Here is a 25,699-nt window from a genome sequence, read left to right as displayed (position 1 = left end):
TTTGCCAGAAAAGCACTTGGTTCCTTTCCTTCTCCGTAATCCGTGTCGGTGCTGCCATGAAAAGAAAATGGACCATTCAGATGGGATCGAATTGCAGCAGCAATCTCATTAGCTAAACATAATCACAACCATGTTCACCGCGGTAGGAATTGTAACAAAACAGCAGCCATGCCCGCCCGTAACGAAAGATTTCTTCCCTCTTCATCGTCAACATGTATGATTCCCGAAACTTTTAAGTCGGCGGCTCCTTGAAGTCTGCAAAAATTATTATCGAAGAGGCAAAAACATTTTATTACATCCCATCCCATCTCAACTCATTCATATATACATATATTCTCGTTAGAAAAAATAAAGATCTCGAAAAAAGGGAAATAAAAGCATCAAAAAAAGAAAAGGAAAAAAAAGAGCAACGTTGATTGATTAATCGTTGTTTGTTTGTCTTTATAGGATTCATTATACTTTATTCTTCACCTCCATTCTCCTGTTGAAGAGTTCCTTCATCTGGCCTCTTAATTATACCGTCAATCATCACCTCGATCGACCTCTTCTTCCTCCACGGGTTCACAGTTTTACGGCTCAATTCGTACCTACCCACCTACTTTGAAGTTCGTACAGTACATCTTACCCGCCCAAAGCCAAACCCAAGTCAGCCTGCCTGTTTTGCGACACAAGAGCCCAAGTTAGTGGTTGACTGACCTTAATTTTCGCCTGCCCGCCTGCCCGCCTCCCCAACGTTTGTCACTTTGTCACTTCATCAGTCGGAATATTCGACCATATTCGACTCATACCTACCGTAATCTCGTCTCATCTCACCCCATCCAAATCCTAATCCATCCACCCGTCTATGCAAAAACAGGCGTCAATCTCAATCTCAATCTCAATCCCAATCTTCATTTTCCCCACGACTCACGATCTCATCTTTTGGTTCTACTATTTTCGTCATTTCTACCTAAATTCAATTTACTTCATCCTTCGCCACCTAATTATTATCATCACGTTGTTATTTATTCCCTTTATCAAAAAGAGCAAACGGGTCACGAGATTTCTTTGCTGATTGATTGATCGGATTTTATTCATCCTTTATTAAAGCACGCAACAATCAATAAAATACCTCCTCCCTCCAGTCATCAGTCATCAGTCAACAGTCAACAGTCCACAGTCAAACCAAGCTCGAAAAAGAAAAGTATTTGTACTCTTTAACTGAAGGCGAAACTGGAACTTGGCTGGTTACACCCAAGATTGATTCACTCACCACCTACGAATCATCTACCCAAGGACTAAACACCTAAACACCTAAACACCTAAACACCTACCAAGACTTCCATAAAATAGTCCACCGTACCGGCTTTAACTTTATTTGTGGATCATCAAGTCTTCCAAGTTGCCACTAAAATCAGTCATACCCCATCAACAACTGAACACCTAAAAAGGTACCACCCCCCATACCATCCCATCCCATCCCATCCCATCCATACCTACCTAAGACTCACAGCCTCACCTGTAACTCATTTTCCATATATTATATTCCATAAAAGAGCCAAATGTTAACTTCATCTTGAAAAAACAAAAAGTTCATCTCTCCTCTCTCTTCTCTCTTCTCTCTTCTCTCTTCTCTCTTCTCTTCTTCACTTGTAATAATCCATCGTGACTTCTGAGTCTTAAAAAGGATTATTTAAAGGGAAAAGAAAAAGGAAAGGAAAGGAAAGGAAAGACTCATACTTCGAGCCTAAACTTTTTTAGTCTCTGTCGCCTTCACAATCTTCGCCTCTTCATCCTATTCACAGACGCATTACTCACTCCACTCAATCCTTTGTTCAATGACAACCATCGGTTTATAACCCTCGACTTTCCTTTACTCCCAATCGCGAATACAATCGCACATCTACACACAGTACAGTACAACCATATTTCGAATGCTTTATTTTACACTTTCATAAAAGGCATACGTTTCACAAAACTACGTTTTACACACACACACCCTTACCCTCTCGTCCAAAGTCGCGACCGTTGATGGGACGCTGGTTTACCCAATAAACTAGCCCACCATTTATCACAACAGTTACCATTTCACGAAACGGAAAGGTCAACATGCTCTTAGGTCTTTCAATTTCTTACCCAGTCGCCAGTCTTACATCGTCCAAATCTACCGGTTATATCGTTCCTGAAGAAATCGTTGCGATCTCTTCTCCAAACTAGTCTTACCCTCCTCCTACCTCGATCATCTAGCTTTTGCAATAACTACCGCGTTGTTGCACGAGCCCGTATCTAGTCAGAAGGTTTCTTGGGAATAGTCTATAACGTTATAATCTAGATTTTGGCTTTGTACAGACGGCGACTGGAGTTTTATTTCGCATAGAACTTTTTCATTTCCGATTTACTTTACAAAATACACCGAATACATACAAAACACTTCGAAGATGCATTGCGGCGAAGATGATTCGTCGCCTTACACCTCATTTCATAATGGTCCTTACAGTTCCTCTATAGCCTCGTCGGCTTCCTCCTCTACTTCTTCAGTTTGGTCCGATGCAGCTTCACAAGCATCCGACAACTCTTCCATCACAAGCGCATCCTCCGATTCCGAACCTCCTTATTTCTGCGCAAATCAACTACCCCTGCCTGCCATAGCAATCGACATCTGCGAAAAAAATAACATTACAAAATTTTGGCCACAACAAAGGTTACCCGTGGAAATCGCCCCGGAAGAAAGGCAGAACCCGAGAAGGACTAGTGTCGGATCTAGTACTCGCACAGGTCGTCCTCCTACCCTGATACGTCAAGCTGATCGCAAGGTCAATTTTGTTGACAGCCTCGTCGGTAAGCTTATTATGAATTCCTGATGATCTCCAAGTCCATGCGCTCAACCATTCCCCAGATTCTTCGGCTTTGATTGTTGAAGCCATATGGCCCCTCTCGACCGTCGCTTGTAGAAGCGAGATGGGTAAAGGTGTCCTTCCTCTGCGCATCTTCATACAAGAAACGTTGAGAAGATCAAGGACCAGCTACTCGACTCTTCAAGTCGCTTTGTACTACCTGATCTTGATCAAACCATTTGTCCCAAAGACCGATTTTACTATGGAGCAATCGGATGACACTCAATCATTCCGGGCTTTACAATGTGGTCGACGAATGTTCCTATCTGCGCTCATTCTCGCATCGAAATATTTGCAAGATAGAAACTATTCGTCTCGCGCTTGGAGTAAGATTTCCGGACTACCCACTTTGGAAATTAATCAAAACGAAATAGCATTCCTCCTTGCTGTGAACTGGGAGTTGCACATTACCGAGAAAGTTTTTCAACGTTGGACCGACATTGTTTTGAACTACACACCATCGTCGCAGCCTCCATCCCCAGGAGCCTCTACTTTAAGTCTCGCAGAACAATCTGTTGAGTGGAAACGAATTGTTCTCCAGCTCAACCCGGAATTGGATAACATAAACGAAATCACGAGTCCATCCCACAAAGAAGTTTGTGGTCTTCCATTGAGACCTTTCACACCATTGTCTGCATATCATTTTTCAGGTTCCAATGAGCCCACCTCGTCTCCAAAGCATTATTCGCCTAATATCATGGAGCCATCACCATCAGCCACTTATCCAACTGTTCGACCTGTACCAGCTCTTGGCCTTCTCCCAACTCCACGATTGACTCCCCAGAGTACTGGATACAACACTCCTGCTGTGAGTGCTGCATCTTACATGCTCGGCAAATCATCAATGAGTCTCGCTATGGCACAGACAAACTTCTGTGGCCCGCAAGCGACTGAAAAGTGGGCAAGCCAATTGACCTCATCCCCACAAGGTTATTCTTGCAATCGTCGATCATCCTTGGCCAACTCGGTCTCGTCTATGTCTTCGCCAGAATCAATGGTTTCGGATACTTCATCGAGAACATCTCGTTCATCTTCAATCTCATCTGCATCGTCATTGACGAGTGCGCCGGTCTCAGCAAAGCTGGATGTCCAGGCGCGTTGTCGATATGCGAAGTTGTGTAGTGAGAAGAAGAATAGAAATGTTGTGGTGACAGTGGCTGAAATCTGTGAAAGCTACGACGAAGTTGGGGCCGATGCATTAGACGAAGCCGCACGAACTTTATATGATTTGCACCGTCAATCCGTATCTGTGGATTCATCTAACAGAGTTGATGACAAACCCGCGCATACATCTAACAGAGCTGGTGCTAAACGAAGTAGGACTCATTCACTTGAAGCTTCTCTTCACGATAACGTACGGGACCTGTTGATGACTGGGGGTATGGCACACGTGTTGGCCAAGCCAGGTGGTCATGCTAGTGATGTGCAAATTGTGCCAGCGGCATCGTCTGGAAGAAAGAGACTTTGTTGTGCTACAGAAGCTGCTCGAGGACTTTCTCAAAGAAATATGCACCCAGCTTTTCGCCCGGGAATGTGGGATGTAATACTAAATTAATACACCTTACCGACTTATACATACACTACAACACACTTGTCACAACAGATTTTCTTTTTCGTTTGTCTTTTTTTTAGTTGGTTGGCAAAAGAGACAGTGCAATGGCCACATCTAGCCTTCACGCATCATCACATACCATGGGAATCGGATTTTAGATGGCGTGACTGCATATGCCGTTGATCATTTTATTGGAACACTGGAATTGAGGTCAATGGTACCCGGCTAATTTTCATGGAGATGGGGATAAGGGGAAGGAACATTGGGGGCATATATCGACAGGTTGGGGGATGCTTGTACGATGGTTGGCGAATGCTGGCTTGGCTTTGTTTTTTAAATGGGAGTGGATTGGTAAAGGGTGGAATCAATGCTATGTTGCGCGCGATGAAAATATTATATCATCATTGGTAAACATGGTGGAAGTGGGATGGCGTGGAGTTGGAATCAACTGGTGGAGTTTTTACTTTTTATTTTATTTTTTTACCATTACTTTCTTTTTAAGTCAGGACAGATATGATATGGATGGATTTAAGCAGAAATGAATGGTGTGTTTAGTGGTGGTGGTGGTGGTGATGATGAGAATGAATTGGTGGTGGTTGTGGTGATGAGAATTTGTCAGGTCACAGACAAGATTTTCATAAACATGAGAATATGTATGTCTAACGGTCGTTAAATCATAAAAACATATTTTTCAAATACTATCTACCTACTTATCTATCTACCCTACCTACTACTTCTCTCTCTTGTGTGTATGTGTGTGTGTGTGTGTGTGTGTGTGTGTGGTTGATGTTGATAAAGCTTTGATGTGTTGACGTTTTGATGTTGTAATGTTGTGATGTTGATTAATCATATAACCAAGGTGAGTCCTCCCCTCTTTATTCATTCATTAAATCTTATGGCGTTCTATTGTTGTGTTTGGTCGTGTTCGGTTCTAGGTTCGATTATTGGAAATAGAATATGCTTTAGAGGCAAGTTGTATGAGGAGATAGATGAAGTGGGGAGGAGAGATCAAGTGTGGTGAGATGGATGGGTGGTAAATGATGGGGATGGGATGGTGATGGGGATGGGGATGGATAGGATAAATTGTGATTATTTGGGAGAAGTGGTATGATTTGATTTGATAGGTAGGTAGGTAGGTAGGTAGGTAGGTAGGTAGGTAGGTAGGTAGGTGAGTGAGTAAATGAGTGAGTAAGTGAGTGAGTAAGTGAGTAAGTTAGAGATATTTAATCATGGATTTAGATTCAGATACAGATGTGAATTCAGAATGGATCTAGAGCGGTTGTGGATGTAGATGGTCATTTCTATTTGTTTATATGTCTATGTATGTAGTTTACAGAGTTGGGTATGTATGTATGTATGTGTGTGTGTATGTATGTGTGTATGTGTGTATGTGTGTATGTGTGTATGTGTGTATGTGTGTATGTGTGTGTGGGATTTGGAGATTTGGAGATTTGGAGATTTGGATTTGGAGATTTGGATTTGGAGATTTGGAGATTTGAAGATTTGGAGATTTGGATTTTGAGAGTAAGTGAATGGAATGGGATGGGAAGGAAAGGAAAGGAAAGAAGAGAGAAGAGGAGAGAAAGGAGAATGGGAAATATAAAGGTAGATAGGAGATTGAAAACAGGTAGGTGAGTAGGTGAGTAGGTAGGTAGGTGGAGAGATTGGGTTAGGTTGATGAAGGGAAGGGAAGGGAAGAGAGATTTGGTGGGTGGTTTTGTGATTTTGTGATTTGATATTGGGTTTCTGATCTTCTGTGTTTTGCTTGGTTGTTGTGTGTGATGTTTTCTCCAGATTAGTCAATATTTGGAGATGTGAAGGTTTGTATGTAAGAGAAAAAGGAATGTGATGGATGGAGATGGGTAGGTGGGTGGATGAGAGGGTAGAAATGAAATGGTGTGTGTTATATTATATATATTATTCAGATTATATATAATATGATAATATGTAAGATGATGAATATATTCTTGTGTTTTTCTTGATTATATTTTATTTGATATTGAGTGAGATGTGTTTTATGAAAAAAGGAAAGATAGATGAGGCGAAATAAAGAAAGGATTTAGAAATAAGAATTGAAAGAGTTGTGAGGGTATTTATGAATCGGAATATTTTTGAGAAAAGGTACTAGATATGTGAGGTTGTTAGAGCGAGGATCGAGGTAGGTCGGAATGAGAGGGTTTTGATATCTAGTTTTTGTGTATCGTTTCTTGTCATTTTATGCATTCTGTTCTGTCTGGCTGTCTGAGAATGAGGGAAGGAAGGAAGAAAGAAAGAAGCAAAGTGATGAGATATTAAGTAGAAAAGTAAGCTTCGGTTCTCTATATACAAATGAGAGGTTGAATATGTTCATCTTCGTCTTGACATATTCATAATAATATACATGATAACAGAAAAAGTGAAGATGAGTAAAGAATGTAAACTCTTACAAACTACATGCAGACTCGAATCCATGACATATTCTGTGAAAGTTACTGAATTCGATGAGATTTATTCGATATATGTGGTATATAACAAGATGGATAGATGAAAGTCCTGGTAGCTTTTGTGTCTGTATATTCTACCAGCTGGAGAGTTGTAGGAGGTACATTGAAGCAGTGAGTAAGTTAGTCGGCCAATTGGAGGTTTATGAATTTCCATTTCATCTCCGTGTAATTTCTGTGTGTGATATGAGATATGGATATGTGATGGATATGATATCATTGTGTGGGTATGTGAATAAAGTAGGAAGTTAAGAATAGAGAGAAAATCCACAGTCTGATTGAATTAGGAGGTTTATATTCATGAACGAAAATTCCAATCTTGAAGTAGAGATACAGTAGTGAGCTCTAGTAAAGAGGATGGAAATATCATGTTTGAGTAACTCATATAGATATCTTTGATATAGAAACTCTCTAGATTTGTGATGAAACATTAATAAACAAATGAATAACACAAAGTCCAATTCAAAAATGAAAACTATAGAGAAAAACTGCCGAATCTCCCCTGGGTAGTACTTTTCCAAGCTAGTGTTCCCAAATGGGAATTTTAGAAGGGGGTGGTTTGTAGATGTGCATCAAATGGTGGAAATCACGGGGTATGGGCATTGAGAGAGGGAAAGTTTTGATGCTTCCTTGAGTTATGGTTTTACTATATACAGAGTGCGTGAGTAATCACATGAGGGTGAGTATGGAGATGTATACTAAATGCGAAGTATCAGGGAGATTTAGGGGCAATTGAAAGCAAGGAAGTTTTTGTTTGGGATATTGGGATGGTAGTATGATTGTTGAGGGAGTATACATGTCGAATGTCCAACTCAAGATGATCGGTTTTTCATTGTGTTTAGGGATACATAAATGGGTAGTCAATAGCACGAATAAAAATTCAAGAAAAATAACATCTCTTCAGGAGTATATCCCCAGAAATGTTGTTATAGAATAGCTACACGTAATACCAGTCACCTTTCAAATGAAGCTGTCTTCATCAATCAGGTCAATTGACAAGGTCAAACAAGTGTAGACAGAGCCTCAAAAGTCACACCTATACCGTGGGTAGTGATTCCCCCAGCTAAATGTCCCAAATAGGAAATGTCTTCCAGAATAGGAAATCAAGAAGGGGGTGAATGGTAGATGTGCATCAAAAGACATTTTCAATTGTAGAATCACGGGGTATGATGTTACGTAGAAGTTTCCAAATCATTCCTTGGAGTGTTAGTCCCGCCTGCCAGGCCCATTGAGTCATATCTTTGAAAGGGGAATTATTTGACGAGGAGATTGGAGATGGTAATTTTAATCGAACAGATTTCACCGGATTTTTTGGTCCTAGCCTATGAGGTATGACGGAAGAAGAATTAGAATCAGAATCATCACTTCTGATTTGATTGGAGAAGAAGAGTACTATCAGGACTTTCACTATCTCATGTAAATGACGGAAATGGTACAATCAATTACGTATTTGCATCAGAGTTCTCAATGCTAAACCTCAATGTATGATGACAAAAGGTAAAGAACATTCATCAATTACAGGTCGAGTCCCAAAATTACAGAAGGGATCCGTTTTGTTTTAATCAAAATATAACATGGTGAAAAGAAAATACAGATATACAACAAACACCGAAGCTTCACCAGAGTTGGTGTCATAGTATGGGGTATTGTGCTGGAGAATCTCCATCATCTTTCTAGAATCTTCCGAAAAGGGTAACTTGCTACTAAATGTATGACTGGCTTATACATCATGTATAAAAACCACAAATACTGACTAGACTTTTCGAGACTCAACCTACAGATTATCGTGGTAGAAAAGAGCGAGCATTATCTTAATGTGCCGTGAACGAGATGGGCAACACACGGAAAGGAGGCCTTCTTTTCCAATCTCATATCGACTCAACCTAATCTTTACTTTAAATCAGAATTTTCATAGAACTGATTAAGCATTCCGATTTACTAATGTATGAATCAGATCCCTAATCACTGGCATGTTATCTCGCACAGTCAAAACGGATGGTTACACTCATTCGGCGAATGTGATTAACCAAATATGTGGTTTCCTCCAGGGAATACCTGAGCACTAGTTCACCCGAGGAGAAAATTCTCGAGGAGGTGATTTGGAGACATGCAAAATCAGATTTTTTTTCACCAGATTCTTTAGAGCTAGAGCTAGAGCTAGAGCTAGAGCGCGAGATATGAGGTGATAGACCAAGAGAATTTATCTAGATCATTCCAAATGTCCATAGGAAATGACGAAACGACATTATGGAAACGGTGTTCAATACTTTAAGTTTGGATGAAGTGAGTTAGGCCATAGATCTTCATGATTTGCGGGGAGCATCGAGCTATCAATGTACTAGTGGTTACTGTAGAGATCTATGTAGATGAGGCTCTGCGATTCTAGCGTGCGGGGTATGGGGATTCCTTAATAACCATGTTTGTTTTTTCAGTCTGGAAAGATCTTGGGGAGAATTTGATGAAAGTAATGGGGTATTTTTTGAAGGAAAGAAGATGGGTTTGAGGGCTAAGTAAGAGGTTGAGATTCTCTATGATAATAGCTTGTGTTGGAATGGATATTTGACTCTTTTCAATAACTGGTAGGTATATGAAATCTCTGTTGCGTCGCCAATTTTCGTAAAGTATGATCTGTGGGGATTGAGTAAGATGTGCTAGTGACTAGCAATGAAGCTTGGCTAGATTTTTCTCGGTCTGATCAGAAGATAGATATGATATGAGCAATATTGCATTTAAGCTTTTATTCTTGAAGGACAGATATGATGTTTCTGTCTTTCCAAGCCTTTATTCATAGACTAGCATTGAAGAAGAAGATCTTGTCAGAGATGGATAATGTCCTCAGTTGGCATAATACCCGAGTTTTTCCAACTTCGGAACACAGAAAAAGCACCAGTACAGAAATGATGTGTGAAATCAACCACTAAGATCAAAATAATTGAACCTGGAAAGCTGATAAAGTACTAATTGCAAATATTACTCATCTGGGACTCCGACAAATGACGATGGAAGCTTGAACTTAGCTTCGATGAAGGAGGTCTATCGCCCCGCATCAAAAAAGACCAGAGGACTTGGGTTCATTACTACTTACACTAAACAAGACACTTGCCTCCAATCTAGCCAATCTACAATCTCCAAGCACGCAACATTTGAGTCACCACCTCATAAACTATGAACAAGTGCAAGATTGTCATTGATAGCCTTTTTTAGACCAAACTTTGTGCGTAATATCAAGATTCTCCACCAAACTTGAGTAGATCACAACTCAAAGTTCCAAGAAGAACGAAAATTTTCTCCAAACTAAGGAAACTCTGCTATCCAGTAGCTCTAAAGAACGGATAATTTGAGTGCTGAATTTCTATAAAAGGTCTGGAAATCCCTACTCTTGTTTTTTTTTGGAATCCCAGAATATCAAACATCAATCAAGACAATACATACACCCTTACCACACTTGACTACACGACAACACTTGACTACACGACAACACTTAACATACAACAACACTTCAACATACAACGACACTTTAACATACAACAACACTTTAACATCAACGTCAATAAGATACCAGCATGCATTTCTCAAAAGCTGCCATCACTGCCATCTTGGCCTTCACCTCAGTACAAGGTTTACCAATTGTAAGTTATATTTCCATCTCCTTGTAGATACTCTCAATGCAGACAAGCAATCAAAGGCATTCAATACCCGAACTTGATTGGGCCACTCAAGTCACTCGAGGCACCAAGTTTGTTTTGGCCATTGGACGCTTCTTATTGTTTTACTAGTCCTATGGTCCAGATCATTGGACTCTTGAATCAACTGAGTGAACTTGAACTAACAAATCGTAGCAAAAACGCTGTGACACATGCGGTCTTTCCAATAAAGAACCTAAGGTTGAAGAGCGCGATTCTCAAAAAACACCGGTCGTCAAAATGCGATTGAGACCTATATCAGATTTTTGTGAGAAATGTCCACCAAAGGAATTTTTCGAAGCTGGTGGGGCCGGATATGGCATGACTCCAAAGGGCATGATGGGAGAACTTGTTGCTGGCATGTGCAATGACCATTGTGGGACTGCCTATCCCGAGTCTTACCCAAACAATCTCCAACCTAGACTTACTATTTCTCGACCCGAATCAAACACTACCCGGCCTAGAGCTGTTACTTCCCAATCCGAATCAACCACCACCCAACCTGAAATTACCGCTTCCCAGTCAGATGATTACAAAAACAATAATTACACTATCCAATTTGAAGATGATGATATCATTGAGTTCAAGCCTGAAGAGAAGGGCACTTGCACTGCTGCAGGCATGTTCAACTGTATTTCTGGAACATCGTTCCAGCAATGTGCCAGCGGTACCTGGAGTGCTGCTCAAAATATGGCTCCAGGAACTGTTTGTTTAGCTGGATACGCGTACGATTTGAACACTGTGGCAGTCGAAAAGAGAACGGTGACCACCCAGGATATCCAGAATTCTACTTCAGAGGAAATGGACACCAAGGCAGAGAAGAAACCTGCTGAAAAGAGATTGTGGATCCAAGTTTTCAAATGGCAATTCTTCGGACCCAAACCACCAGTGCACCTTACTCCAGAGGAGCAGAAAGAGAAGGATATCGCAGCAGAAGCCAAACATGCCAAGGAATTTCATCAATATGGCGGACACGGAGATCTCAAGAAGGAAGCTGAGGAGAACAAAGCCGCCGAAGAGAAGCACGCCAAAGAATTTCATCAATTTTCCGGTCTCGACAAGGAAGCTGAGAAGAAGAAAGCCGAGGAGAAGAAAGTCTCTGATGAGAAATATGCCAAAGAATTTCATCAATTTGGCGGTATCAAGAAGGAAGCTGAGAAGAAGAAAGCCAAGGAGGAGGAGAAAAAAGCCCTTGCTTGGGAACTATTTGGACCCACAAAGGATGGAGAAAAGCAAGAATAATTTGAAGTAAAAGGTACAGGGCTCTGGAGTTTGGAAATTTGTTTAATGTTTAATATGTTTGCTTGGACTTGTTTGGTAATTCTTTTGGTGTGAATACGATACTCCATATAGCGGATGGCAGATCTCACACAGGCGCAATATAGATTGATGTAATAAAATTCGGGAATTTTCCAACAAAAATCGATATATCTTGACTGTCTGGAACCTGACACGTGAAGGAAGATGACTTAAACGAAGTGGATTGAAGAGTGGCCATGTGGATATAAAGAACAACTCCAAAAATTAGATCATTCAAATCCCTCGAGAAATCCAGTCATGACTGCATTGCTTCGTATCTTTGGATTCAAAGTGTAAAAATACAGTTTGCCGATACAGCATACCTAAAGCCCTGCGCAGACATCATGCAGAGTTAAGAATATCTAGATCTCTCTACTTACTAAATATGTTCTCAAAACCCCATCCAAACTCTCGAAGTTGAAGGACGGTGGAATAATTTTAGGAGAGATACAAAAGTATTTGAACCCGACCCAGAAGCAGTGGTGGAGAGATGCAGGATTATAAGTACTCAGGAAGTCCTGACTCTAGCCATCGCAGTGAAAGTTGAGTCAAGAATATGCTAGAATTGGAGAGATTTCTGAAACCTTGGGGTTTGGAGCTGAGAAACGTACTTTTTGGCAGGGTTGTAAGCGCGCGCAAGGCTGCGTCGAACTCATAATAATAGATGCGAATGAAGCGAAAGGTCCTGGTCATAGATCTTTGAAACACACCACATTTAAATCACGAACTGCGATTGGTTTGAATTTTCGTAGATGAAGGCAAGGGCTCTCATCGTCCACACATAATCTGCCATCATAACTTGTACTCACACGAAGATATGATCTATTGGCGAAGTATATGCATGAATTTCCAAGTCGGTATGAAGTAAGGCTTTGTGCAGGGCTTCTTTGGTAACAACATCGAACCAACTCTAGGGTAGTATTGCATAACATGTGAAGCGAAGGTGCCCAGTCCGTGCCTCTGCAATTCTGTTTAAATACTTGCTTTGAGTTTTTACGAGTAGGTGTTAATGAAGGTTTGCAAGTTGTCTGTTTAATGTGTTGGGCTGTTAAAGTTAGCCATGGTTTCTCTTGAAGTATTTCAGGAGCAGTTTCATAAGTTGAAAGAGGTTGAGGAGGGAAAGGATCAACTCATTGGGGTTAGTCGTTTGTCTTTCTGCCCCGCACATTGCTAACGAACGATTTTATTGGTAGAAATTGTTTGCCCGCATCAATGAGTTGGAAAGTGGTCTGACGGAGACGAAGTTACATCTTGAGAGAGAACAGGATACTGCGAAATTGTACCAGTCGAAACTCTCTGATGTTCAGGTGACTCTTGCGAGAATCGAAGAAAGAATTGTATGGTTACCTAATGATTGCTCTTGAGAACATCGTTATTGACAATGTTCGAAGGACTCCAACAGTTATGTATCGGTTTTGATTGATGGTGATTGCATGACGGTATGTACAGATGCAATTTGTTCACCTCTCAAATTCGTAATTTACCAGCCACTAAATGTTGAAAGTTTTGCGATGATCTCATCAAATCTGCTCAGCAAGGAGGGCTAGAGACCGTCCATCGCCTAAGAACACAAGTGCGCGAATATCTTTCAACGGAGCTTGAGTTACCAAGCCAGATTTCAATCCGCATTCGAGTGTATGCAAATAAGAAAGGCTTGGCATCGGCCTACAGTCACAATAAAATCGTAGGTAATGCAGATGATTTTGATACATTTGTTCGCGGTTTCAATATGGGACACCCCATGTGCGATTTTGTGGATGCGGGTGATGGGAAGGAGTGTGCGGATTCGAGGCTGAAAGGTACTTTTCCTAGATTCATGGAATATCAAATTTGTTGGAAAAGGAAACTCGTTACTGACACTCGTCGTAGAATGTTTCACGCACGATATGGCTGATGTCCAATGCCGAGCGGTTATCTTTGGTGGTTCAGCAGATAATGGCTACGCGCGAATTCTCCAGCCATATGTAGGAAATATCATAAAGAGTAATCGAGTTGTCTTGCTTGAAGGGCCTCCGTTTGCTAAAGAATTAGCAATAATGAAGGAAAAGTTCCTCGTTGCTCATTTCCCGGGTGTGTTCAGAGACACAAAGTTATCAGTCCGGCGAGTATCATTACCAACCACACCTCCTAGAAGTTCCACTCCAGACACGCCCAGCTATGCCGCAAGAGTACTGAGTAATGTCGTTTCGGATGCTGTGAGTATGGAGGAAAGCAGCGATTCTTCACTGGCAGCTCCGGTACGAAGTAAGTATGCAGTACTTCGGAATCGCAAAGGGCAGCGTCTCGATGCCGTCATTTCCCCGCCTTCATCACTCATTACAGTGATGAGAAATACAAAACACTGCAACATGTTTCATATTTTTGGGGAATGTTCGTATAAGAAATGTAACTTCTTGCATGGAAAAAGGCTTGACGACAAAGCGATCGCCGCTCGACGATTCATCTCACGGTGCAAACCATGTCCCTCCAAATTAAATTGCGAAGATGAAAATTGTTTATTGGGGCATCAATGCCCCGACAAAGCCTGTGCAAGAGTTGGAAAAGGCTGTAAATTTACAAAGGAGATGCATAACGTTGATAGATCTTAAGAGGCCTGTCGTGGCGTCGACGTGTTGGTTCGTTAGGATCTGGGAGACAAGACAGTTTCTCTGATACTCGTGTTTTGCGCACTAGGTAGTATTGGAGGGTTTGAAAATTTGATATTCTTGAACGAGGCATGTAAGGTTCAACAGAGCTTGAGAATGATGATTGTACTTTATTCATACATTAGTTTCCGCACAAGTACAAATGAATAGATCGAACAATCATTCAATCAATACTTGTGTTGTGAATATTGACAAGCTAATGAGCCACACACATGAGCCACACATGCTAAACACGATTACCAGTGATACAATTGATGGAGTTTCAGTTGCAATTACACGTTCGAAAAGTATCAAAGATAGAAAAGCTCATACAAGTATCTAAAATTGTTCTTCAAGTATACCATAATACTATGCCTGACTCCTCACGATCGTGAACAGCATGCCAGTATCATCTCCCACCAATGCTCCCAAGCAAGTCTATAATATAAGCAAGCGAATTCTCAATACGAAAGCCTACCTTATATCTCATATCAACAAATCAATGTGGACACGGAAAGTAAACAACCTATAGGGGCGGGACCATCAATACGGTGTGTCCCGGAAGTTTGTAGGTAATGATACTTGTCAGTGCTGACTCTATTCTGAGCCTTCACCAAAACATAGATGGCGATATGGCTGCAACGTTGAAATACCTGACAGATCATTTCAGAAAAGCCTGACGAGACCTGATTGAAGATGACTTCGAATACTTGAATTTAATAGTCAACAAACTAAAAGATAAAGAGACAAACCCCATCCACAACACTCGGCTATCTCAGCTCCACCATCCATATCCACCCACAATCTCCCATCTCCACCACGCCTCTCACAGCAAAAGCAAAAGCAAAAGCAAAAGCAAAAGCAAAAGCAAAAGCAAGCGCAAAGATTTTTAAGGACGCCTCCAAAAACAGCAAAAAGATGATTCTCTCAGGCGTGATTTGAACACGCGACATCCAGATCACAATGAACAATTACAGTCTGACGTCATAAACCAACTAGACGACCGAGAGTGATGTTCGAGTGAACTCGAACTGGTCATTTTACCATCAAGGCAACCTGTTGAAGCACCATCGTGTTAAATGAATATATACATAATTTGCGGAAACTCGAGTCAAAGACATCATTCACCGTCGGGTAACATCGGTCAAACATTTAAGCCGAATGCGAGGATCTTCAATTTGTGTATTCTTGACATTCTGTTTTGCTAATAATGTTATTCCCTAGTGAAACTCGAAACGAAAGCCTTTCCATATACTCTCTCCAAATAGGCTCTTTGTGATTCCATTTTTCGATTGTCCACTGGAACTACATGTGTTGTACAAATTCTTGTTTTGGGTATTTTCCACCCTCCGGATCCTAGTGTACGTAGGATATCGATACACTCCTCTTCCTCTCCAATGCTGGCGTTCCCCAGATCTACAAAGCAAACCAACATCACATCAGCCCTCAAGTGAGTAGGCTTAACAACTATGACCAATTCGTCCAAGTTCTTGAACTCCAAGAGAGCCGAGTTCATATCTAATAAATAAGATTCCAAGGTGGCCTGGCCATCATTACAGTGTCTCGAAGCCAAGGAAAACTCTGTAGGATCCTCGGCATCATATTCGCCATCTTTAGATTTCATCTGTTCAGGATAGGAGTCTTCCGATCTCCGCAACGCTGGGATGTTTGTGATGCCATGTTCGCCGCTTGCAGACTGTCTCAATTTGAAGGGAAAGTCTATCAAATTCGTCAACTCTGAGGAATTATCCACCGCCAGTCTTCGCACTCGTTGTCTATCTTGATCGAAGTTTTGGAACAATCGCTGTATGAATGAGAGATATGGAATTTCTTCGGTAGTACTCCAAGCTACGCTGAAATATATAGTGTCCGTATCGAAGTTTACCATGGGTGGCTTCTCGTGAGGATTTGGGGAAGCTAGGTGATAATGGGAGATCGGGGTGAGGGTCACGTCTGAGCTGAGCAGAGTATATAATGGCAGCAGCACTTCTCGAGCTTCGTGGTTGATTTGTAAGAGGGCAATAGGTGCAGTCACTCTAACATGATGTTTGGTGGTGAGGGGATCCCATGCTTCGGTCGGAGTTGTGCGTGGTCTGACTTCAATGATTCGAGGGAAAAGAGCAGGAGTATAAAGCCAAATTTTATATCGTAATTCGGGAAACAAGTCAGGAAAGCAGTGGAAAGTGTTTTCTGCTTCATAGGATGCCCTCATTGTTTGTTAATGCTTCTAACAATTGTATATCGGAATTGGGATAGATTAGGACATAGGTGTTTGAGAACTATGATCCATGGATCGTATGACTTCAGTCAAATTTGATCTCATATAAAATTACGGATCGTTGTTAGCACGTGCATGAGAATTTTTACGAGGAAGGTTCTGCCAATCTGATGTTCCTTCCGCTTTGGCGAGTGTCATAATGACAATAGATTTGTTTTTGCCATGTCCGGCTTTGTAATATGGTTCTCTTTTGTTTCTTTCTGATGGTACTTGTGTTGCCTCGCCACGCCTGTGTCGTTCGGATTATAGTACGTACAAATCGGCAAATGTAACGGCTGATTCAGAGTCTCTTCGACAAAGATCTTTCTCCATAACCTCCAATCGAATGGATTGAGAATTTTTCATGGCTACACTCAATCTTCCAATGCTTTTACGATATTTCAAACACCATCTAGGACGGCTCGCAACCTCCTGTTACAACAGAAGCATTTCTCGTCTCCAAAAACTTTTTTTTTTCCTCGGCGGGGGGTATTCACGCTACTTTCCTCTTCTCAAGTCATATGCTCGACCCAAATCTTCAGTTTTGGAAACACAACATCAATTAGGGTTAAAAATACTCCACAAACTTTCATTTCCGGTAGATACACTGTGTTATGTTTCGACCAGGATAGATATCTTATCAATCTCGAACGTTCAGTGCTGCGTTTCGAATCTTGATAGACCTAATTTGGGCCTAGCTGGTCATCGATGGTCCAAATTATAGGCCGATGATCCGAAGCTTCCAAAACCACTCAGATTATACGGATTGCTTGATTTCCTGAGTCTACTTTGAATATCGTATTGTTGTCATATATCAGAAGCCTATGTTTACCCTGCTAGACCAGACGATCGATATCCTAGAAATGAGAGGCGCATGAAATCCCCACAGAGTCATAACACATTTCTTTGGATGGTAGGGAGATTGAAGGATTGAGATATCCACTATAAAGTAAACTAGAAGTTTGAATTTATCGTTGCTCCTTTGGCCTCGGGACTTACTCCGCTCCACATCTGCAGGCACTTTCGTACAAGTCAATAGAAATAGTCCCGGAATGGATGCAAAAATCTTCAGAGCCAAGTTCGAAGAATTCTTTTGGGCGAAGTTACACATCGAAATTACAAAGAGCGATGCCCAAGTATACTTTCCAAAATGGCACTGGGGCCCATACTACCATCTTAGCCAGCTTTATACTTTTCAAACGAGACTTGCACTTTCTTGTTCTATGAACTAGAAGTAGCTTGTACAGAAGTTTTGGGGGAAGTGATAACCAAAAGCATCAATATGTTTCCCTCGACTCCACGCTTTCCGTCAACTACATCACAAACATCCACTCTTCAAGCAGTTTACGCCAATTCAGAATATTGATGCGTTGAGTATCACTTACCAAGGAGCATAAGAATAAAATATCCACAACCAACTTCGCGTAGGATAGTGAACCAGCCAACAATTTTATGATTTTCACGCATCGAATCCGAACCACACCTGTGATTCGGATCTTCTGGGGATTTAACTATTTGGAGGCTTCGAGTTGATAATATCTCAAGTCATACATACATTTAATTCATTAATAGATATGCTAAGACGGCAGATGGCCGCTCGTGGCTATGAAAATCGAACCCAAGAAGCGCGGGTATGTCAAGCTTGTATTACATTAGTCCATTTATGCCAACGCAAGATTTAGAGAAACCTACCAGAGCAGCCTGATATGAGTATTCCGATAATTCCAATCCTCACACCTGAAGACTCGGAATGGGTATGTTTTTTTTTCCCAAAGGATTTACTCTGAAGAATGTATTTCTCTAATACGAGGACTAGAAATATATATCACCCCCTTGTCATTATGCTGGGACTGGTCCTGTGGCAGAACCCGTTGCAAATAATGTATCATCTTCTAATACCTCTGTTGGTAACTCGGATATATCCATAGACGCTAGGCTCAAAGACGCTAGGCTCAAGCTTAAACTTGATCTACTAAAACTTATAGGCCTATTACTGAGGGATCCTGATCAGACGCAGGTGATAAGACTAAGACTGAAGTTCGACCAGTTACAAGTTGGGACAGCAGAAACGGATTCTCGAATCGAAAGGTTAAGAGCTGAAAATTCGAGGATTGAACGAGCAGAATTAGAAGTGGAATTGAGGAAAGCGAGAGCCGAGTTGGCATCAATAGATGCAAATTTGGCCTCTGACGAGATAGTCGACGGCGAATTGGGCGAGGACGAATTAGGCGAGGACGAATTGGACGAGGACGAAATGGACGAGAATGAAACGAATGACAACGATGTATCGGGAGAGACTGGGAGGGAAGAGAATAAGAAGGGAGAGGACGAGGAAATAGAGGATCACAAAATTGATGAGCACAAAAAAGAAGAGAGTGAAATATTGGACGAAATGGAAGACAAAAAAATGAATAAGTATGAAATGGAGGATCACAAAGCGAACCAGCATAAAATTGACAAGGATCAGAAGAGCGGCAAAGACTATGATAAGAAAGAAACCCTTGTTAATTCGTTCAGGGAAGCCATTCGAAAAGAATTGGATGACGAACTCGAGGAAGCATTTAGGAAGAACAAAATACTCGACTTACAGGAAAAGAAGGACGGGCATTCGCCTAAAAAGCGCAAATTCGAGGATCAAGAAAAACAGTCCGATACATCAAACGCTACTTCGTCTTCGCCAGATGTGAAATTCAGCAGCTCAAAAGTGGCGTGGATAGATACGGTACCGTTATTGAGAGAGCTAAACACACATCTGGCAGAGTGTAGGTTGGGTAGTTCAGCAGAGGAGATAATGGACATTCGATCTTGGATTGACAGGGGATTCGATTCTGGAATGAGAAGACTGCTGAGAAACCAGCCTATTGCCGATATACTGGCTTCATGGGACAATAGATACGAAGATGAGGGACTAAATAATATTCTTAGGTCAGTTGTACTAGTATACGATTCGATTGAAGATCTACACACGCTTCGTGTGCACTATGATCGAATTCTCGGCGAAGCGGTGCTCTCATTACACTCCAGAGCAAAAGTACGAGACTCAGGGAGGAACGATCATGAAACCGATTTTGGAAATTTGGCTCTGTAGATTCTTGGAAAGCTTCTGATCTTTCAAACAAAATGCGATCAATTCGTGTTTTGACTGGTACTTCGTAGGCTGTATAGCCGCATTGCTGAAACCTCTAGAATACTTCCACAATGCTTTAAATGATCGAATGAAATTTTGTACTGTTATATTATGCAGAAGTAGCTTATGCAAAATTGTGAGTCTCTAGATATGAAAGATTGTCAGCGTCCTACGTATCACATAAGCTGTCCTACGATCTCTTTTTCCGACTTATGAAGAGACGAAAGATGTGTGGAGTATAAACATGATGTAAGACAACAGAACCATTTCAAGATTGTTTCAACAAACAAGGCCCGCTTCGAGAGCCTTGGAAACGAAGCTGGGCAAGGTGGTGTCTATGTGAGAAGGGACGAGCTTCAAGAAAATATCAAAAAGAGATAAAAAAAAGAGAAACAAGGAGATAATCATTTGAAAAGACCAATGTATTAGCTTGGTTGGTGTTTTGAGTCTGATAGATGGACTAGATTACATAAATAACTAAGCAATATCAGCCCATACAAAAGAAATGTTCACATTGAACTATATGTAAACTCGGAAGGCATTATCATCAATTGAAATACGTGTCATACCGAGCCATACCAAGCCATAGATTCCTCGTATCATGGGTATCATAAAATTATAAAACACAACAAAATGTGCAGAAGATCCCTTTTATACACCATGGCACCATAAACCCACCCTTAGGATTCATTACCAACGACCTTACCCAGAACTCCAATCCGATACGTCAAGAATCATGCAGCAGCAATACCCCTCATACGCCTTCTAATATCTAGCGTGCGTTTCACACTAAAATTCTTTTGATCGTCTGGCATATGTTCACCACTGACAATGACCAAGATCTTCATTCTAGGATGATATTTCAAATCATGTAGTAGCTTCGGCGTAATAAGAAAGTACTGGCTATCATGTTCCTGACATGCAATCTCGACCATACGTCCGTGGACCATTCGTTCGTTACGAGGATCCATTCCTTGGTTGATTTCGTCGACGACGCGGAAGGGAGAGCGAGCAAGTGATTGTAAAGACATGAGATAGAAAATTGTGGAAACGGAGCGTTCACCTCCGGATTGACGGTGCTTATCAAGGAGCTGAAGGGTTTCGTTTTCTCTGTTGTGATGTTAACAGGTTGGCATGTCTGAGATATTTTAATAAAATGACTGTACCTGAATTTGACCTTAATCTCAATTGCCCATTTTTCAAAATCGTCTTCTTTATACACACCAACTTCACCAGCACATCCAATTTGCTCGAAATTATGGGAAAACGCCTGACTAATCTGCTCAACAAGTGCATCAAGTCTTGGTTCCCATTTTGCCATGATCTCAGTAACCTTTTGCGCAACGTCTCCAAGTTCGCCCTCGGTCCCAGCGATCCTGGTGCTTAATCGACCGATGTCAACCTGACGTTTCTCATACTCTCTAATAGCGTTTGGATTGTTGGCTTGAATAAAATCGAGTTTGTGTTCCTCGCTATTAATCTCTTGCTGTAAAGTTTCCACGGTACTATCCGGGGAAATGCTGGAGAAATACTCTAGAGAGTCCTGATCATTCCTCTCCTCAGCCTCTTTTCTGATGTCTTTGCATCGTTCCAGCGCAGCTCTTGCAGTCAGGGTTGCTCGCTTTGACTGTGCTTCGATTTCTCCTAGTCGTGTACGTTCAGTTTCAAGGTTTGCTACAATATCACTATTGCGCTCTCGTAGAGCGTGCACATCTGAACCTGCTTCAATACGTCTAATTTCGGCCTCGTCAAGTTCTTCGGAACAAGCAATGATCTGGTTGATTTGCTCGATATGTTTCATCACGTGCTCTCCCTTTTTGAGACCAGCAATGTCTTGCTCTTTTACGATTGCTTGAATTTCTGCCCTAGATTCAGAGCTAGACGTTTCCAATCTCTCCAAAGACTCCTTCTCTCGAGCTGCTACCACGTTAGTATATGCTCAAGTATATCTATGCCTCGACTACTCACCAAGCAATCCTGGAAGAGCTCTTTGTTCACCATAAGCTTTCTGCTTTTGCTGTTTCTCTTTCATAAGCGCGTCCTGGTTTCAAAATGTCGTTAGTAATATACGCTAACACGAGCGTCATTGAGGACCTACCAGTTCATCCCTTTTCGGGTTTGCAGTACTCGAATACTGCACAATCTTTTCAGTGATGTCTTTGGCCTCCCTCTTCAGGGATTCGAATCTTCGGTCGAGGTCTGCAAGATTTTCTTCAATCACACGCCGACCTGAAGTATCTACAACACCATCGACGAAAAATTTGGCTCGATTGATTACGGAAGTCTGGGTTGATGTGGCACCATATTCTCTTCGCGTAGTGATCTTGTACGAAGTGGTTTTTGTCAGAAAAGATGAAATTCCACTACGGATAATCTTTTCATATTGTTCGTCACTGATATCCCGTAGGGTGACTGCCGTCTTGTGAGCTTTGATATCATTACACAGCATGGCAAGGACTGGCTCCGGAGCATCAATAAAGTCAATAGCCCACCCATCAAGACCAACACTATTCAATTGAGCTGTAGTAGCCGATGACCGACCAATAGTCTCGGCGAGTGTCTGGGTACTCGTTTGTATTCTAACCTCCGCCAGTTTCATTTCCGCTGAATGAAACTGATTGTTTAATCGCCCGTAATCAGCCTGGGTTTGTGCGGTGATAGTGAGCATGTTGCTCGAACGAAACAATGAGTCAACAGCATCAGTATATCTTGGGTCTTTCACAGAGCATGTTATCAAGGGTGGGCCATAGACCTCCTTCTCAAACTTGTCTTGGTTTTCCTGAACCCACTTCCAAGCTGTAGCAGTATCTCTGGAATACTGTGCAATCTTATTAATCTGTTTCCCAGCTTGACTATCAAAGTCAGCGAGAGCCTGCTTTGCTCTGTCTTGTTCAGCTCGTAAGTCTCGTCCTTTGGCTTTCAGCGCTTCTCTGCTTTGTTCGAGCTCCGTTACTGTTGTTTTGATGGCTCTGATTTCTTGCTCGATTGCTCTCTAGGTGAAAAGTCAGCAAGGACCTACATGGGAGTTAATGAATCGGGCACTCACGATATTTTGATTGTATTCAGTGGGATTGAACTCTATTGCAGGTTCTCGGAGGCGGGCTTCAAGGTCAATTATGGTCCTTTTGACCTTTGCGAGATCTTTCTTGCGTTTATCCTCTGCCTCTAGAACAACTTTGATTCTCCGATCACAATCCCCAATTTTGTCATCCCATTCATCTACTTTTTTCAGGAGAACGTCGGCCTCTGCTTCTGCATGTTGTAAGTTATTCCTGCGGTTGGACACGATCTTGGCCAGTTCCTTCTCCAAGGAATCCTTTTCGTTAACGAACCGCAGAGTCGGTTCGACCTGGCTTTCCAAAGTACGAAATCGCTTGGTTGCTTCTACCTTTTCTTCCTTGCATTCCTGATATCGAAGACGTGCGTCTCTGTATTCTACAAAAGGAATACTGTTCTTTAGTTTTTCTAAGTCCTTCTCAATCTGAATTCGCTCTTCCAGTCGTTCCATTTCCGGACGCAGCCCCGCCTGTCGTTTTTCAAGATTCATCAACTGTTCCTTATCCTGTTCAAGCTGCATTTGTCTCGATTTCTCTTCTCTCCTCAAATTCTTAAGCTCATCGTGCCAGTCCAGCATCTCTTGCGCAGCGACTGCCCTTTGTGTATGATGCAGAAGCTCGACGGGCGTTAATGCTGCAAATTCGGAGACTTTATCTTGCGGCAAGAACTGACAAAGGTTATCAATTTGAATGCTGAATCCCTTGACCAAAGCTAGAACATTTTTGTGACTTGTTTTCTTGTCATTTATCCAGAATTCGCAATTATTCCCATCTTTGATAATTCGAGTTTTGATGATATGGTTTTCGCGCTCGTTGCTTCTCTTCTGAAGTTCTATTTCAATAAAAGCATCCCGTGAACCATGTTTGACAAATTCTCCCACTTTATCCGCCCGACCAAGGTTTTTTGGCGAAGAACCCAACCCCAAGCAGAGGGCACAAACCACGGAACTCTTACCAGTACCATTTGGACCGATTACCATGTTCAAATTCGAGCCAGGGAAGAACTCGGCGCTCTCGTAGGTAACGAAATTATTGAGCTTAACTCGAACTATAGCGCCTGGAGCAAATTTACCGCGTTCGGATGCGATTGTAGGAGTACCGGGGATCCTTCTGACATTTTGTCTGTCAACTTCTTCTCCCAAGGGTGGCGAAGGATCGGGTTCAAGGGTTCTTTCTTCAGATTCGTAATGTATGTTACGTGATCGTTTCGCAGGTCGCGTGGGTATAGTATTTTGTGAACTTTCATCGCCATCGATTGCATCCCTCGACCGACGCCCACGAGATGGCATTTGCGGTGCCATGTTAACGATTCAAGATCTAAAAAACTGTTGTAAAGTCAATCGAACCAATGAAAAGATATGCTAACGTGCTTGAAGTTATATCATTTTCAGGGTATCGATGGATGAATGGAGCGCATTAACTAATTCAATTAAAGAACCGTAGTTTGCGTAAGACGCGTTAAACTTTAGGAACTCGCGTTAAGCATCAATGCGCTAGTACTGTAAAGGGTAGCGTAATGTGATTACCCCACCATTGGTGATTGATCAGCTGATTTCGCATTTTCAACTTCACCTCAACCACACTTCACCTTCTTTTACATTTCTCAACTCATTGTACTTCTCTCTCCTGTTGAAACCATGATTGCATTTGGCATGAGAACGAAATAGATGATAGATTATGTCACGAAGCTAGCTGTCTAATCATGTGGAATAGATAGTGTTCAAGAATCACGGTCCCACGTATACATTCTTAGTGAAGTTACTGGGAGATGCAGAGAAAGTAGTAGGCTGGATGGACTTTCTCTCCCTTTCTCCCTTCTCTATACATGAAACAAGAAGGCTTTATATCCCACAAAGCCAACTGCTTGCGTCTCTGTAACGGATGTTGCTAACGATCATAGGCTCCCAATCCCACTGAACTAGCTGTGCATCGAAGATGAGATAAGGCGGACGACTGTTCTCCTGTATCATATATGGCTACCTATACCTATGTATTGCAAGGCAAGCTTGAATTGGATTGAAGGACTATTGAAGTCTTCTTTATAATTCATAGAACAGATAGTCTGGAACTAAAACTAGTATACTTGCTTAATCTGCAAGTAAATATCATAATATCTACTTGTGTTTTACATTCATTGGAAGATTCGTTCATTTCACAATAAGTTGTCTCAAAATCTTTAATAAGTGTCTTGTTTAACTTAAGGTACTGGTACACATTGTGATGTGGCCATGAGTTGAGAATGAACTCTCATGAAACCCATAGTCTAGATGATTAGAAATCCTAGATGCTTCATTGCTATCATATCATCTGGGTCTATACACTTTCTAATGATTAGATGACAGTCCAGGTCAAGGAATCTCAAAAGTACTCTAGTATAGAAATCATCATAGCCGAGCCAATGAGCATCCTTCCACGGTTGAGATTGGCATTCCTCTCTCGATTTTGGTTGGCATGCAATCGCGGGGACTTTTGGGTGTAAACAAAACATCAACATAATCAAAACTTCACCATAGTAACTGCAATCTTGCAATCCCAATCTTTCTTGAGTCCTATTCTCGCTTTGAAGACATTCGACAAGTTCTTATTTTACTATCTTTTTAATACGATATTAATTCAAATTTCACTTCAATTCGCTCTTTCTCTGTGCATCGACACAAAACAATCTGACTTTTGAGACAATAAGCTCTTCAAACACACATATCTTTTCAAGCAGATCAAATCTTGTAATCTGGTGAGTTTACTTATTTT

General features: G+C 41.5%; 7 protein-coding genes across 7 annotated transcripts; 5 read left to right on the top strand and 2 right to left on the bottom strand.

Moving 5' to 3' along the window:
- Nucleotides 1–2,417: 2,417 nt before the first annotated feature.
- Bfra_008212 (putative g1 s-specific cyclin protein) lies at nucleotides 2,418–4,428 on the top strand (the record flags this gene model as incomplete). Its single annotated transcript, XM_037338575.1, has 2 exons — nucleotides 2,418–2,817; nucleotides 2,852–4,428. 2 exons carry the CDS (start codon nucleotides 2,418–2,420, stop codon nucleotides 4,426–4,428), a joined length of 1,977 nt encoding a protein of 658 aa, XP_037191881.1.
- Nucleotides 4,429–10,468: 6,040 nt separating this feature from the next.
- On the top strand, nucleotides 10,469–11,830 carry Bfra_008211 (uncharacterized protein; the record flags this gene model as incomplete). The annotated part of the gene is made up of 2 exons (XM_037338574.1): nucleotides 10,469–10,534; nucleotides 10,745–11,830. 2 exons carry the CDS (start codon nucleotides 10,469–10,471, stop codon nucleotides 11,828–11,830), a joined length of 1,152 nt encoding a protein of 383 aa, XP_037191880.1.
- A 613-nt stretch (nucleotides 11,831–12,443) lies between these two features.
- On the top strand, nucleotides 12,444–12,643 carry Bfra_008210 (uncharacterized protein; the record flags this gene model as incomplete). Its single annotated transcript, XM_037338573.1, is given in 2 exon segments — nucleotides 12,444–12,494; nucleotides 12,509–12,643. 2 exon segments carry the CDS (start codon nucleotides 12,444–12,446, stop codon nucleotides 12,641–12,643), a joined length of 186 nt encoding a protein of 61 aa, XP_037191879.1.
- Nucleotides 12,644–12,947: 304 nt separating this feature from the next.
- On the top strand, nucleotides 12,948–14,475 carry Bfra_008209 (putative ccch zinc finger dna binding protein; the record flags this gene model as incomplete). Its single annotated transcript, XM_037338572.1, has 5 exons — nucleotides 12,948–13,025; nucleotides 13,081–13,224; nucleotides 13,279–13,326; nucleotides 13,392–13,686; nucleotides 13,757–14,475. The coding sequence occupies 5 exons, from the start codon at nucleotides 12,948–12,950 to the stop codon at nucleotides 14,473–14,475; spliced, it is 1,284 nt and encodes a 427-aa protein (XP_037191878.1).
- A 1,249-nt stretch (nucleotides 14,476–15,724) lies between these two features.
- On the bottom strand, nucleotides 15,725–16,723 carry Bfra_008208 (uncharacterized protein; the record flags this gene model as incomplete). The annotated part of the gene is made up of 1 exon (XM_037338571.1): nucleotides 15,725–16,723. The coding sequence occupies one exon, from the start codon at nucleotides 16,721–16,723 to the stop codon at nucleotides 15,725–15,727; it is 999 nt and encodes a 332-aa protein (XP_037191877.1).
- Nucleotides 16,724–18,357: 1,634 nt separating this feature from the next.
- Nucleotides 18,358–19,856, top strand: Bfra_008207 (uncharacterized protein; the record flags this gene model as incomplete). The annotated part of the gene is made up of 3 exons (XM_037338570.1): nucleotides 18,358–18,399; nucleotides 18,451–18,522; nucleotides 18,585–19,856. The coding sequence occupies 3 exons, from the start codon at nucleotides 18,358–18,360 to the stop codon at nucleotides 19,854–19,856; spliced, it is 1,386 nt and encodes a 461-aa protein (XP_037191876.1).
- A 773-nt stretch (nucleotides 19,857–20,629) lies between these two features.
- Bfra_008206 (putative structural maintenance of chromosomes 5 smc5 protein) lies at nucleotides 20,630–24,252 on the bottom strand (the record flags this gene model as incomplete). The annotated part of the gene is made up of 5 exons (XM_037338569.1): nucleotides 20,630–21,005; nucleotides 21,062–21,812; nucleotides 21,864–21,936; nucleotides 21,994–22,887; nucleotides 22,942–24,252. The coding sequence occupies 5 exons, from the start codon at nucleotides 24,250–24,252 to the stop codon at nucleotides 20,630–20,632; spliced, it is 3,405 nt and encodes a 1,134-aa protein (XP_037191875.1).
- Between the last annotated feature and the right edge of the window lie 1,447 nt (nucleotides 24,253–25,699).

Source organism: Botrytis fragariae (assembly GCF_013461495.1).
Source record: "Botrytis fragariae strain BVB16 chromosome Unknown tig00000061, whole genome shotgun sequence".
NCBI lineage: Eukaryota > Fungi > Ascomycota > Leotiomycetes > Helotiales > Sclerotiniaceae > Botrytis > Botrytis fragariae.
Note: the sequence above shows the minus strand (reverse complement) of the source record. Positions and strands in the feature narration are given on the sequence as shown.